Source organism: Terrapene carolina, unplaced genomic scaffold (genome assembly GCF_002925995.2).
Source record: "Terrapene carolina triunguis isolate 2854851 unplaced genomic scaffold, T_m_triunguis-2.0 Scaffold42, whole genome shotgun sequence".
NCBI classification, from domain to species: Eukaryota; Metazoa; Chordata; order Testudines; family Emydidae; genus Terrapene; species Terrapene triunguis.
This window is the reverse complement of record NW_020664393.1, coordinates 41,166,726-41,181,973: the sequence shown is the minus strand read 5'-3', so window position 1 is coordinate 41,181,973 and position 15,248 is coordinate 41,166,726. Positions and strand designations below refer to the sequence as shown.

The 15,248-nt window shown below is 42.0% G+C and overlaps 1 protein-coding gene across 1 annotated transcript in view; it reads left to right on the top strand.

The window, feature by feature from the left end:
* Positions 1-15,248, top strand: part of HCRTR2 (hypocretin receptor 2) — a 59,816-nt gene that overhangs the window by 17,629 nt on the left and 26,939 nt on the right. Inside the window, exon 2 of the mRNA XM_024216503.2 lies at positions 14,416-14,594. Coding sequence (XP_024072271.2) covers positions 14,416-14,594 — 179 coding nt within the window. The remainder of the gene's footprint in view (positions 1-14,415; positions 14,595-15,248) is intronic.

Genomic DNA, 15,248 nt, shown 5'->3' with positions numbered 1-15,248 from the left:
GAGGTCTCTTTGTGTTATCTCTTTTGTCCTCAGTGCTGTTTGCAAAACCTCCCAATTTACTGTCCTCTACAAATTTAATTAACGTGCTCTTCATCCTTTTTTCCATATCATTAGTAAAAATGTTGAAAAAATCACGGATGGCTTTCCTGAAATAAACATAGAGTAAAACTGCTCTTTACTGACCTTATCATGCTACTGATACTTTGTAATCCATTTTCAACTTCTCTTATTCCATTATTTCAGGGAGGAAAATTGTTCACTGATACCATCAACAAAATGAGAGAAGTTGAAATGGGTTATGAAGTACTAATAGCACTACAAGCTCAAGAAAGAGCAGACCCTGCTTTTGGTTTTTTGGCTTTTTGTTTTTTTGGAAAAAAAAATCTTGAAATGATTCATAAGATGCTGGACCTCAATTCTATCTACACCCTCCTCTTCCCTTCCCCACAGTTCCCTATTTACTTCCTCTGCCTATTCATGTATTTCTTCTATTTTACTATTGTTGCCCCCCACTCTAATATGTTATGTCTATAAAGCATTGTCTGTTTTTTTAGTATCTGGTTTTTCAGCTTTGACAAATTGTGAAATTGTGTAATTGCATAATTCTGGCAGAGAGCCTGTGAAACATGCAGTATTTTGAGACATACAGGCTGTAAGATATTTACCTTTTTGTACTTTTCATTGTCTGTTTCTTTTTGAAAATCAATAAAAACACACTGTGATGGGTTCAGTCACAGAGACCCTTGGGACTGTCACCTGATGTGCTGAAATTACCTCTGAGCCCATTTCCTCTGCCAGCTTGGGACTTCCAGAACCCTGTCTTGTTGAGCCAGACACACTAGTCTGCTGCAACACAGACCTAGCTCTCCACGCCCCCAAAGCTGCAGACTAAACTGAAAACAGCTCAGCAGGTTACCTGTCTCCAGTACCCAGACACCCAGTTCCCAATGGGATCCAAACCCCAAATAAAACTGTTTTACTCTGTATAAAGTTTATACAGGGTAAATTAATAAATTGTCCGCCCTCTATTACACTGATAGAGAGAGATGCACAGCTGTTTGCTCCCCCAGGTTTAATCACTTACTCTGTGCTTATTAATAAACAAAAGTGATTTTATTAAGTATAAAAAGTAGGATGTAAGTGGTTTCAAGTATTAACAGACAGAACAAAGTAAGGCACCAAGCAAAATAAAACAAAAACATGCAAGTTTAAGCCTAATACATTAAGAAACTGATTACAGGTAATATCTCACCCTCAGAGATGTTCCAATAATCTTTTTTTTTTTACAGACTAGACTCCTTCCTAGTCTAGGCCCAATCCTTTCCCCTGGTACAGTCCTTGTTAGTTCCAGCAGACATCTCAGGTGGTAATCAGGGGTTTTCTCATGACTGGCAGCCCCTTTGTCCTGATTCACTCCCTTTTTATAGCTTTTGCACAAGGTGGGAGTCCTTTGTCTGTGCTTGGCACCCACCACTCCCTCTGACTGGAAAAGTACAAGGATTAAGATGGATTTCAGTATCAAGTGACATGATCACATGTCCTGTGAGACCCCAGCCTCCATTCTTCCTGGGCTGGTCCATACGTACACAGGAAGGTTTGCAAACAGAGCCATTTATAGTTCATTGATTCTGAAGCACCCTTAATGGCTTCCACATAATATGTTTACATCAGTAATACAAGTTTATAACTTATTCTCCTAACTCCACACACAGAAATAATACATGCAAACAACTAGGATGAACACACTCAGTAGGTTATAAGCTTTGTAATGATACCTTACAAGAGACCTTTTGCGTAAAGCATATTCCAGTTACATCATATTCATAAGCATAAGCAAACTGGACAGTTTTTACGTAAAAGGATAAATGGACACAAATCAGACATCAGGTATTGTAACATACAAAAGCCAGTAGGAGAACACTTCAGTCTCCCTGGACATTCAATAACAGATTTAAAAGTAGCCATTCTTCAACAAAAAAACTTCAAAAACAGACTTCAAAGAGAAACTGCAGAGCTACAATTCATTTGAAAACTTAACACCATCAATTTGGGCTTGACTAGCGATTGGGAGTGGCTGGCTCACTACAAAAGCAATTTTTCCTCTCTTGGTATTGACACCTCCTCATCAATTATTGGGAGTGGACCACATCCACCCTGACTGAATTGGCCTTCAACATTGGTTCTCCACTTATAAGGTAACTCCCTTCTCTTCATGTGCCAATATATATTTATGCTTATATCTGTCATTTTTACTCCATGCATCTGAATACGTGGGTTTTTTACCCACGAAGCTTATGCCCAAATAAATCTGTTAGTCTTTAAGGTGCCACCGGACTCCAAAGAATATAAGCCATACAAACAGGTTGGGGGGCTCTACCTGGGAAGCAGGGATTCTGAAAAAAATTTAGGGGTTGTGGTGGATAATGAGCTCTCAGTGTGATGCTGTGGCCAAAAGAGCAAATGTGATCTTGGAATGCAAAAACCGGGGAATTTTGAGGCGGACTAGAGAGATCTATTTACGTCTGTATTTGGCACTGGTGTGGTAGCTACTGGGATACTTTGTCCAGTTCTAGTGTTCCACAGTTCAAACTGGATAGGGTTTAGAGAAGAGTCATGGGATGATTAAAAGATTAGAAAACGTATTTTATTGTGATAGACTCAAGGAGCTCAATCTATTTTGCATAACAAAGAGAAGATTAAGAAATGACTTGATTAGTCTATAAGTACCCACAGAGGGAACAAATATTTAATAATGCGCTTGTCAGGCTAACAGAGAAAGGTATAACCTGATCCAATGACTGAAGTAGAAGCTACACAAATTCAGGCTGAAAATAAGGCATACATTTTTAACAGAGACAGTAATTAACCATTGAAACAATTTACCATGGGTTGTGGTGGATTCTCCATCAATGACTGTTTTTAAATCTAGGTTGGATATTTTTGTAAAAGATCTGCTCTAGGAACTATTTTGGGGAAGTTCTCTGGTGTGTGTTATACAGTAGGTCACACTAGATCAGGGGTCAGCAACCTTTCAGAAGTGGTGTGCCGAGTCTTCATTTATTCACTCTGATTTAAAGTTTCACGTGCCAGTAATACATTTTAATGTTTTTAGAAGGTCTCTTCCTATAAGTCTATAATATATAACTAAACTATTGTTGTATGTAAAGTAAATAAGGTTTTTTAAATGTTTAAGAAGCATCATTTAAAAGTAAATTAAAATGCAGAGCCCCCTGGACCGGTGGCCAGGACCTGGGCAGTGTGAGTGCCACTGAAAAACAGCTTGCGTGCTGCCTTCGGCACGCGTGCCATAGGTTGTCTACCTCTGCACTAGATGATTACAATGGTACCTTCTGGCCTTGGAATCAGTGAATCTGCAAATATCTGTGTGCCATTTGGCTGTGAGGATGCCCTGTTTAATTAGCACACAGTATTTCTTTTATATTGCTTTGAATGAGATGGTCAAATTTTGTAAAATGAGCTTTTGTAATATCTGTCTCTGGCACCAGCTCCAGATATAACAATCTTGTTATTACTGCCCAAGGTATTTTTGGGTACCTTTACTTAAACATGCCTTTATTTTTAATTGTTTGTACTTCTTTACATACATAAATTGGACTACATGTTTCATCAATTTTAAGTTCATGGATAAGTCATGGAGTGGCGTAACTAGCTGTATGTCTACACAGCAATGTAAGTCTCAGCTTAGTGGGACTCGAGTCAGCTGACCTGTGTCAGGGAACCCTGGGCTTGAGTATCTACATTGCATATTAATCCTAGGTAAAGGATTTTCTGACCCATGCTCAAACCTAGGGCTCTGGCATCCACACTGCAGTGCACAGACCTAAGTCAAAGTAAACATATCCGAAAGTACCCAGCGCCTCCCACCAATGTTTACACTCTACCCCTAGGAACATGGTGCACTGTGGGAAAACTTTGCTGTCCACCTGCTTCCTAACTGTGACAGTGCTATTGATGGGACTCATGTGTCCATAAGGAGAACATGAGAACATAAACTGCATAATTAGCTCCATTGGTGGCAGTCTCAGTAGAATGACTGCGGTTTGAGAAGGCTTTACACCGAACTATCATCTAAGCCAGTGGTAGGCAACCTGCGACCCGTGGGCTGCACATGGCCTGTCAGGGTAATCCGCTGGCAGGCCATGAGACCGTGTTTACATTGACCGTCCGCAGGCATGGTTGCCCGCAGCTCCCAGTGGCCATGGTTTGCTGTTCCCTCTGATCGCCACTGATCTAATCTGAGAATTGGGATCTCCACCTCTAGGTTGAGTCACATTGGCAGAAAGATGCCCCTGTGCACCTGTTCTGAGGACAGTCAGGACATTAGTCTCCAGGGCTGTCAAACTATTAAAATGAACCTTTTCAATTCTTCATTTTTAAAATGGGACGTTCAATGAAGGAGTTTTTGTTTGGCTGGTTTTTTATTTGTTGTTGTCTGTCTGTTTTGAAGTGTGACATAAGATGTAAGTTTCAGAGGAAAAACACACACACTCCCCAGCGTGGCTGTTACTGGCTGCAGAGCGGTGACGTGCATCCCCAGGACTTGGGGTGCAGTGTACTCCAGCACCCCCCAAAGAGCCATTATCCCTGCACTGTGGCAGGCCGGGATAAGGGATCCCAAGGTGGTTGTGGGGAAGTTTTGCCCAGGCACCTCTGCGCACACAGTCCCGGGCAGCCCAGGAGCAAGGGACACAGATTGGAGTGAGGATCAAGTGGCTGCCCCGCAGGGAGAGGAAGTGGCAGAGCTCCTGGCTCAGCATGGCCGGGGGAAGGATGATCACCAACATCCTGGAAGCTGGGAGCCACCTCCTGCCTGTCAGCTTTATTCCATGGTCTGGGCAAGCTCTGTATAGCAGTAAGGAGGACCTGGAGCCACCACCACAGGAGGTTTTGGGGATGGTTCCCACTTGTCACTATGACATTGCATGCTGCGCTGGTACCCCTGCACATGCAGCCCCAGGGAAGACAGGGGGGCCAGAGAGCAGAGTGGGGACCAAGCGACTGCCTTGCAGAGGGGGGGGAAGTTGGCGTGCTGGGGGGCCACCCTTGCCTGGCCATGCTGAGCTAGGAGCTCTGCTGCTCCCTGCAGAGCAGCTGTTTAGTTCCGGCTCTGCTCTCTGGCACCTGAGCAGCATGCACCAAAATCAGGCTGTGCTCTTTTGACCAGGAAGCAGCTCTCTTTGCAAAAAGTTTCTTCTGATTGGTCTCAGTTGAAAACCCAGCAGGCTCTCCGAGTGTGTGCTTGCAGACCTGTGTTCAGCAGACAATGGGCTAATACTGATCTGAGCTGCTGCTGTTTGCAATAGCGTGCAACAGTCTGTACCACAGATTGTTAGCATAGCGAGGACTAAGGAAGTTGCCCCAAGGAATTCTGGGATACAAGACTTCCAGGACCGGAGTCAAGCTGGGGTCGTGTGGCACACAGGAAAGCAATAGGGCTCAGACCTTAGGTCCCAGCTTAACATGGTCTTGGACCCTCCAGGCCTGCTGGTCCTGGAACCCTAGGTTCAAGCCTTAGGTTAACACAATTAGTGTGTAGACTCAAGGGGGGTTAGGCTTGAGTCCAGGCTCAAGCCTGCACTTACATTGCTGTGTAGACATATCCTAGGTGGTGTCTGTCTCAACTGGATTTCCTGGTGCCAGAGGTTGAGGCTCCTGCTGTAGTACATTCATTTGGCTAGTATGGTGAGTACTATATCAAACACTTGTGCACACTATCTACTACTGCCCTTTGCATATGCACATGTGTATGTAGGAGGGACAAGGGAAATTGAGCAAAGCAGTGGTTGCTTATTTTCGGTGCAAAAGATTTGGTCCTATGGTGAAGCTACCTAGTATATTCTCACTCCACCCTCCCTTTTATTGTGAGCAGTGGGTTGTCTGACAAGTGAAGGCGGGGAGCTGTCAAGGGGTCTGCTACTCACTGCTCCATGGAGCCTCCTTGTGGCTCACCTGGGGAATTAGCTTGCCACTCTTTGTGCCCTCTCTGGTGGTCGTCAACCTGTTGCCCCAGGCACTTGTTCTGCAGCCGCTCTCCCGCTAGTCCAGAGCTGCAGCACCTCTCCTTCATTGCTTAAACCTCCAACCAAGTCACAATTGTCTTCCCCTTCCCGGGTCTCATCAGAGTTTCCTTCCTCAAAGTCCAGGCAGTCTCCATCTCTACTGTGCTGACTGTGGCACTCCCTCAGCAGCTGCTAGGGGAATCCGATCCCACCCTCTACACTGGGTTCCAATCCAAACCCGCAATTCAGGTCTGTCCCTCTCAGACCTGACTGCTTCCTACCCTGCCTTTTTCAGGATCCAACTCTCCCTCCTTGTATCAGGGAGTGTGACCGCAGGATCACTTCACTGCAGCCCCCTCTACTGCCAACCTTCACTCTTTATAAACCCTGTCCAGCTCCTCTCCCAGCTGGATTTCATCAACAATTAGGCCTTAGCACTCCCTGGCTTTCCTCCAAGTGCAGGGCTTGTGTGGGGCATCACAGGTACCTAATACAACTCACTTCAACAGAATTTTCTAATGTTAAGGACCAGCATTGGACCAAATATCTTTAACCATGACCAACGGCTCTCTGTATATTGCAATTCTGTGGCCACAAACTTTGCCGTATAGACTGTCCCTTGCCATAGAATTGTCTAGTATCTAAACTTTCATTTTTTAAAGTTTCTAGCCTTTAAACATGAGCCAAATGTTACCATAGCAGTATTATCTCTGTGCAGACAGTCACGATGCACTGGGAAAGAAGGGACAGGTTAGAGTTTCATTGGCTCCCTGTGACTTGTGATCCTTTTACTTCCTTTCCTGACTTGCATGAAAGCATGCATCACAGGGAGTTTGGCCCTGACCACACCTCTCTTATTTCCAGCATCAAGTCCGCTTTTGTTGTATTATAGTCCACATACAACTGCTTCTGCACATCGTCACGGTCCACTGCATCATAACATCACATAATTTTTGTTGTATTTTATAACACTTTGCATCTTAAGACATAGAATCATAGGACTGGAAGGGACCTCGAGAGATTATTTAGTCCAGTCCCCTGCACTCATGGCAGGGTTAAGTATTATCTAGACCATTCCTGACAGGGGTTTGTCTAACTTGCTCTTAAAAATCTCCAATGATGGAGATTCAACAACCTCCCTAGGCAATTTATTCTAGTGCTTAACCACCCTGACAATTAGGAAGTTTTTCCTAATGTCCAACCTTAACCTCCCTTGCTGCAATTAAAGCCAATTGCTTCGTTTCCTATCCTCAAAGGTTGAGAAGAACAATTTTTCTCTCTCCTCCTGTAACTTTTGCTCCCTCTACATGTAACTTTTGGGTTTTTTTCCTGTTGTGTCATTGTATGGGATGAAAAGGCCATAGAAATTATTTTTAGAAGAGAATATAAGAGCATTTTAAAGCTTGGTAATGTGTGGATGTGTCTCATGCACTCTTTCTCTCTCGCTCTCTCGCTCTCTCCCTGTCTTCATACATTCTACTACAGGAACGTTCATTACATTGTAGCACTTTCTGTATATCTGATGATTTCATTGGGGAAAAAAAGACATTTTGCAAAGTTAACCTAAAGATGATGATGAGCATACCTCAAAATTTGGATGTTCACTTTGGCTAAGCACAGAAAATTTGATAGTAAAACTACCAAAATGTTCATATGGAAATATCATTGGAGAAGACTTTCTTGCAGTGTTTCTAGTGGTTCTTGATTCAACTTGTTTTGATAAATGGTGAGAGTGACATTCTGCTATCACCCCAACCCACATCAGGAAATGCAAAAACTTATAATTTTTATGGTTCAGCAAATGTTTGTGAATAAACACAACTTTGGTCTGTTTTGAGTTTTGAGCTATGGTTCTCGATTTAATGCTATTTTTTCCTTTATAATTTTGTACCAGCAAGAAGCACTTCATAGTCACTGATTCTTATTACAATGAATGGAAAGGGTTCTTTCCTTAAAACAACCCACTAATTAACTGCCTTTTGAATACTCTTTTTTAGATAAATAGACATAGGTGAAACTATGGAAGGGGCCTCAATCCAAAATCTCATTTTGTTTTTGTAATCAATTTCAGAAACACTTCGTTTCATGTAGACAGCTAACTAACTTGTGCTGTCTAAAAACAATCATTTGCACCTATAATTATGCCCACAGTGTATAATGGGCACAATATTATAGACTTTTTAAAAAATGTATCCCGATTTATGCTGAGCTGTTTTTATATAAATATTTGCACACAATTATATAGAGTTGTGTAAGAATCTGAAAAATCATACTATAGCTTTCAAAAAAGATGGTAAAATCATATATGTATGAGATATATGCACTAACAACACTTAAAATGATTTTAGGTAATGATACAATCTTTCCAAATAATCTTTCCTAGGTAATATTACTTTGGTATTAGCAGTGTTCTCTATATCCTGCAAATATTGACATTGTGTTATTTAGTTACTACAGCAGATGACCAGTTAAGTGTGACCATTATTAAAGCTTGTGGCTTGTTTTTTAATTAAGCATTGCCTAGACTGCAGCTATACCACCTTGTGATGTGATTTGTTAGATCTCACAAGCAGAACAAGCTTGAGCTAGAAAATTACTAAGCCATGAAACTTACAAGGGCCCCCTAGAGTAGAGCACCAGGAAGTGGTGTGGTGGTAATGTATCAGTAAAGGCATTTTTCCTCTAACAGAATGCATTTATCCCATTGTTGCTGATTATCAAAATGTACGTGTGTAAAATTGAAGCTTTTCCTCTTTTCTTCCTAACTGATACATTTGGAGATGCCACATCAGAATCACTTCCATGGGAGTTTATTGTAACATCTCAACCAGTGAATGTGAGGTCACTGAATAAATTGGATAGGAGGAAGTAAAGGAAGCATGTGATAAAGAAAGAAGACAATAATAATTCTTTGTATGTATCCAGATTTGTACATCGCATCGGTCAACAAAAATAACTCAGCCCTGCACTTTTCATTATATAAACTGTGGCAATTATGGTAAAAATATGCCAAAGCGATTATGGTTTTATTTGGGTTTAGAGGTCAAATTGGAAGGAAACACATTGAATGAGAGGTTAGCTGGACCCTTCTGAAGTGTTACTGAACTGGTTTAGGATTAGTGTCTAGATCACACACTAACAGCAGAAGCATAGTAGAAGTCAATGGAGGGACTATAGCCCATACTCTGTGTAATGATAGCAATCTAAACCTTGGTGGAGCTGGCAGCTGTATTTTACATTAGCCTGGAGTCTTCATGTTGTTTTCAAATTCAACTTCATATACAATGTACTACAGTAATCAAGTATGTAGCATTGCACAACTATAATTAAAATATCCAGGACATTTAAAACTGCTGGGAGCACATTTCTTGTTGTAGAACACAGGATCGAAAAGTCCCACTTTACTGTCACATCTGAGATTTTGTAATAGAATGTAATGAAGTATCTGAAGCCTTTTTTGCTCACACAATATGGACTTCAGACTATCTTTCTTAAATTTAATCTTTGGTATGGATTTGTTGTGCACTTGTAAATTCTAGTCAAATCCCTCATGAGATTTCCCTGTAAGCCATTTTCTCTGTACTCATAAATATTTTCTGGCAAAATTTGTATTCATCCCGAGTAATCTATTTCCCTTCATTGTGCTCCCCTTGAAGACAGTGAAGTTTTTTGCATTCTGTGTGAATTATGGCTGGAATCCACAATGTATCTCCTCACCAAACTTCAAACTCAGTGCAATCAACCCTCTTCAAAACAGTCTTAGGATGGATTCATTTGATAGAGCTACAGCGCATCTTCTAAACAGGGCACAGCATGGTAACTCATTATAGTTTCCAAGCTTTTACTGACACTATGTGGCAAAGATAAGAACAGCAGTCACTTTGAATTGAGTTCCTTTTAGATCTTGTTTCTTTTTGTAAAATCAAAACTAGAACAGAGCAAAAAAAATTGAAAGGGAGATTCGAGTGGAGTAGCACTGAGATGTTTACAGATTGGGTAGGATTGTGGTTTCAAAGGGAACTTCTCTCATTTACTTATTCCTTTTCCTACCTTTTTTCTCTCCTTTTTGAATCTCTTCTCCTCTTGTCTTTTTTCCCATCTGAAACTCTCTTCCCTCTCCACTTTCTCTGTCTCTCCCAACTTTTTCTTTTGCACTGCAATATGTCTAGGGCTGTTTGAAAGGCTTGTATATAACATTAAATCATGGTTTGTTCAGGTATCCTTTTATTGTTTCAATCATCATCAGGGATCCTAGTTTTGCATGATAAAAAAAACTCTAAATTCTCTGATTAAAAAAACCCATAAAAGTCAGTGCTTTTCTGCAATTAAAATGAAATGCTTAACTTTAGTTTCCCTGGCCACAGTATCTATAGTGTGACAAAGTTCCTCCTCTATCTTGGTGGGTCCTGCGCTAATTGGCGGATTTTCTTGCCTCAGAGATTCACCATGTGGGTTGGGGAACAGCCCAGAGACCTTCCCCTCTGGAAGAACTCACAGTCCAGGTCAATTAGGAGGTTTGGGGGGAACCCGGGCCCGCCCTCTACTCCGGGTTCCAGCCCAGGGCCCTGTGGACTGCAGCTGTCTATAGTACCTCCTGTAACAGCTGCATGACAGCTACAAATCCCTGGGCTACTTCCCCATGGCCTCCTCCAAACACCTTCCTTAGTCTCACCACAGGACCTTCCTCCTGGTGTCTGATAACGCTTGTGCTCCTCAGTCCTCCAGCAGTACACCCTCTCACTCTCAGCTCCTTGCACCTCTTGCTCCCAGCTCCTCACACTCACACCACAAACTGAAGTGGCTCCATTTTAAAGCCCCGGTGCCCTGATTAGCCTGCCTTAATTGATTCTAGCAGCTTCTTCTTAATTGACTCCAGGTGTCCTAATTAGCCTGCCTGCCTTAACTGGTTCTAGCAGGTTCCTGATTACTCTAGTGCAGCCCCTGCTCTGGTCACTCAGGGAACAGAAAACTACTCATCCAGTGACCAGTATATTTGCCCTCTACCAGACTCCTGTACCCCACTGGTCTGGGTCTGTCACAATAGGTATAAGTTGAAGAGAATGTTTTATTGATATACAGTAGAACCCCATTTATCTGAGCCTCCCATTATCCTGCTTTCCGTATTAACCAAACCACCTGCTGCGTGCGTACTAACCCCCACCCTCCCCGCATCTTAAAAAAAGGGATACAAATATTTTTGCCAACTCTCCTGATTATCCCAATTTTGATTAGCAGATCTGACCCTAGTCCTAATTCGATTGAATAAATGAGGCTCCACTGTAAATTTAAAGCACATTCAAAAATCAACCTCAAGAGGAGGTTGCACGCATTGAATAAATGTAAATTCCAGTAAAATTTAGTGAATAGTCAATATATGTTTTTATTGTTTCACAAAATGTAAAAACGAAAGATTCTCTGTAAAAATGCAAATTCCATGTTTTCCTGTGGCAAATAGATTTCTAAGATCCCTGATCATCATCAGCCAAAGTCCAAACAAGTTTGGTAGAGTTGGATGGATTCTTATTGCATACCTGGTGCTCCCGTCTCCCCAAACAGGACCCTTCCAAATCTTCACTCATCTACAGGCCTCATATTCCTTTCATCTTCATACTATGTGGCTTGGTGCTCTGTGCCCCTACCTAGAGATTCCTCTCCCAGAGGCTTCAGGGAGGCCGGATGGTCACTTTGCCTGTCTTGTACTTTGGGGTTGCTACAGAGTAAGAGCCATTTTCTTCCAACTCCAGAATCCTCGGGGACAGAAGCCACTGCTTTCCCCACCCCACTCCCCAATTGGGAGGGGTGACAAAGATATACCTTCTCAGCCAGCTGTACACTGCAGTAAGGTCAGATAGCATTACCTAATTCATACCATTCTAGCTTTGAAGTTTCCAAGGGCTTCACTTCCCTAGCATACTACTTTGAGGATTATATGGGTACTAAGTGCCCCAGTCTCCTTGTAGATCTGGCTGCAGTGGAAGTGGGAAGAAGTTCCCCTATCTATTGGTTAGAGCCTATTCAGTGGCATACTGATGTTCCTTTTCGCCTCCCCAGACAAATATTTGTTGGACTGTAAGGCAGAGGCTCTTTCCTGGTAGCCCCACTGAAGCTGCAAGATGGCTGGAGACTCTACCCAGCACTCCTTGAAGACCTTGGGCATGGCAGATACCAAGAATGGAGGGGGGGGAGGCAGTGTACCTGATACACTTATTAAAGCAGTCAGATTCAGTAAGAAGTAATCTAGAATGCCAGTGCTCAGATTAATGTGCTGGGATCAGTCTTTTCCTCCAAATAGCAGGGTCCAGTTAATGTAACTCTCACAAGCTAAATCCTGGAGGGTATATGTGTCCAGACTTACTCTTCTCTAGGGCACATCTAACAGAGAACATCATCATACACTTGAGCAGGTGGGCAATGACAGCATTTAGAACAGACACCAGTTTAGGGTATTGCTATGTAGATGTAATATATATATTTTTCCAGAGGCTTTTCATTACAACCTCCTGTCAGACATACTAGTTTCCCTTGCACATTTACAAGGGTAGGTTGCTGGGGATCTTGTTAATTATTATGGTAATGCCTGAAGGCTCCAGTCAGGGTCCCATCAGGCTAGACACCACACAAACATAGAAAGGAAGAGGATCTCTGCCCAAAGAACTTACAGGTTAAAAAGACAAGACAGACAAATAGACAAACAACTACTAATCAATTTGTCAGAAGTTCAGTCCTTGTAGAGTGCAATTTCTCCCCACTTTGCTGGGTTACTTCTATTTTTGTTTAAGGGAAATAACAAAACAAAAGTAAAATTCATATAGCCTGGAGCAGAGGTTCACAATCTTTTTCTTTCTGAGCCCCCCCCCCCTCCCCCCAACATGCTATAAAAACTCCATGGCCCACCTGTGCCACAACAACTGGTTTTCTGCATATAAAAGCCAGGGCTGGCGTTAGGGGATAAGCAGGGTAATTGCCTGGTACCCCATGCCACAGGGCCCCCTGTGAAGCTTTGTTGCTCAGGGTTTGGCTTCAGTCCCGGGTGGCAGGGCTCAGAGCCCCAGGCTTCAGCCCCATCTGGTGGGACTTTGTCTTTCTGCCCTGGGCCCCAGCGAGTCTAATGGCCATGCTTGGAGGACCCTCTGAAACCTGCCTGCAGCCCTCCAGGGGGCCCCAGATTCCTGATTGAGAACCACTGACCTACAATACCTTGAGCCTCGGTGTTAACACCAGTTAATCTAAAGTGGTGTCAGCAACAATCTTATAAATTTGCATCATTTCTTTAGTGTGAATAAGGCTCATGAGAGAGCATAGTGTGCATTTCCCCTGTAACCTGTTGCATCTCCTCTGCCATAATCTCCATGGTTACCAGCTACAGATACCACAAATACATTGGTAGTATGTATCAACTGTTTTTAACCCTACTATTTTTACTTATTTTTGTAATTTAAATTACAAAATACTCTCACTCAAGACTGTGTTCTCCTTAAACCTGAGGTCTGAATGTGTGTTTTAGTGAGCTCAGGACCAGAGCTGTCTCCAGACTAAAACTCTGAAATCCTGCTTTGATTATTGGGAGAGTTCAGATTCAGATCTGCACTTCTCATCTAGCTAATATATCTAAATTGGGCCAAACACTGAATCCCTGAAATTAAGGAAAGTTTGGATCCAGCTTGAGATTTGAAGACATGACCCATCTCTGCTCAAGACAGAAGGACATTCTGTGACTAAAGGATTAATACATTTGCTGTGGTAGTAAAATTGTTGAGGTGGTGGATTGGGGACTGTAGGAGTCAGTTTTAAAAGAGGGAATGGAAATCTTTTTAACACTTGAGAAATCAAAAATATTCAGAAACCCAGTCTCTTAGGGTTTTATGTCCTAGGTTATTACACAAAGCTATTTTTTCTCAAGCTGGTTTCCACAACCTCAATTTTTATTTTGCTAGCTTACTGATTTATTGATTTACTGCACTCAGATGTAGTCAGAGTGATTTACCTGGTTTATAAAGCTTTACAGTTTGGATCAATAGGAAAAACAAACTCATTTCTGGGAGCCTTATATTGTATAAAATTTACTGCATGCTGTTGTACCTGTAATAACATAAATAAAATAAACTGATCTACAGATCAAACCAACAATTCCTAAATTCTAGTCTGTGGAGAATTGATTGGTCACATGACTTTGGCTCCTCCTTGTTTCTAGCTATTTCTCCATGCTTCCAGGCTGTTCACTATAAACAAAAATTAGCTGTCCCTACATATTTATATTATTTGACATATTTAAAACCTTCTTCAGAAAATGTTTCTGCATCCTCCGATTACTAGTTGCTCCTGTAAAGTGTTGTCCCATTGAAGTGTTCCTTCCACATGTTGTTTCAAATGTACTAACCCTTCTTTGCAAATTCAGTTTGTATTGCAGTGTGGAAGAACCATCACATGCGGACAGTTACCAACTACTTCATAGTAAACCTCTCCCTGGCTGATGTTCTTGTCACAATCACTTGTCTTCCAGCCACGTTAGTCGTGGATATCACAGAAACTTGGTTCTTTGGGCAGACCCTCTGCAAGGTGATCCCCTATTTACAGGTATTGTTCTCCATACCACTGTTGTTGTCAAAAAGGAACAGTACAGTAGAATCTGCTTAATTGGGACTTCCTAATGGAGGGGATTGATATTGTGATTTAAGAGCTACTCCACTTCCAATGTCCAACTACATAACATTAAATAAAATACTTTGCTGAATAAATATCATTCTCAGTATTTTTTCTCTTTTTTTTAGGCAATAAACACACTGGGACAGATTCTGTGATTCTCTTCACCTTGTGTAGTCATTTACATCAATGCAAAGTGGACATAAAATATTAAAATATCAGAACAGTGATATTTTGTGCCCACTTTGCATGGACATAATGACTACCCAAGGTGCCGGGTGACAGAGCATCTGGCCCTCTGTAGTTAGAAAGTGGAGTTCAGAATTCCATACGCCTTACTATGTGCTATGTAGAAATAGCCAAACGTCCCTACGGGCAGCGGAAATTGCTCATACTCTCCCAGTTAAGCATCAGTTATTGCCATTCACAATTATTAAGTTAAATCAATTCTGAGGCCCTTTTCAGTGAAGTGATTAACAGCTGTGCCTTCCTTTTCTCATCAGACTAAATGGGCCAATGGGACATTCCAGTATGGTAAATCTTTGGACCTTTTTACTGGTGTAAATCCAAAGTAACTCAATGGACATT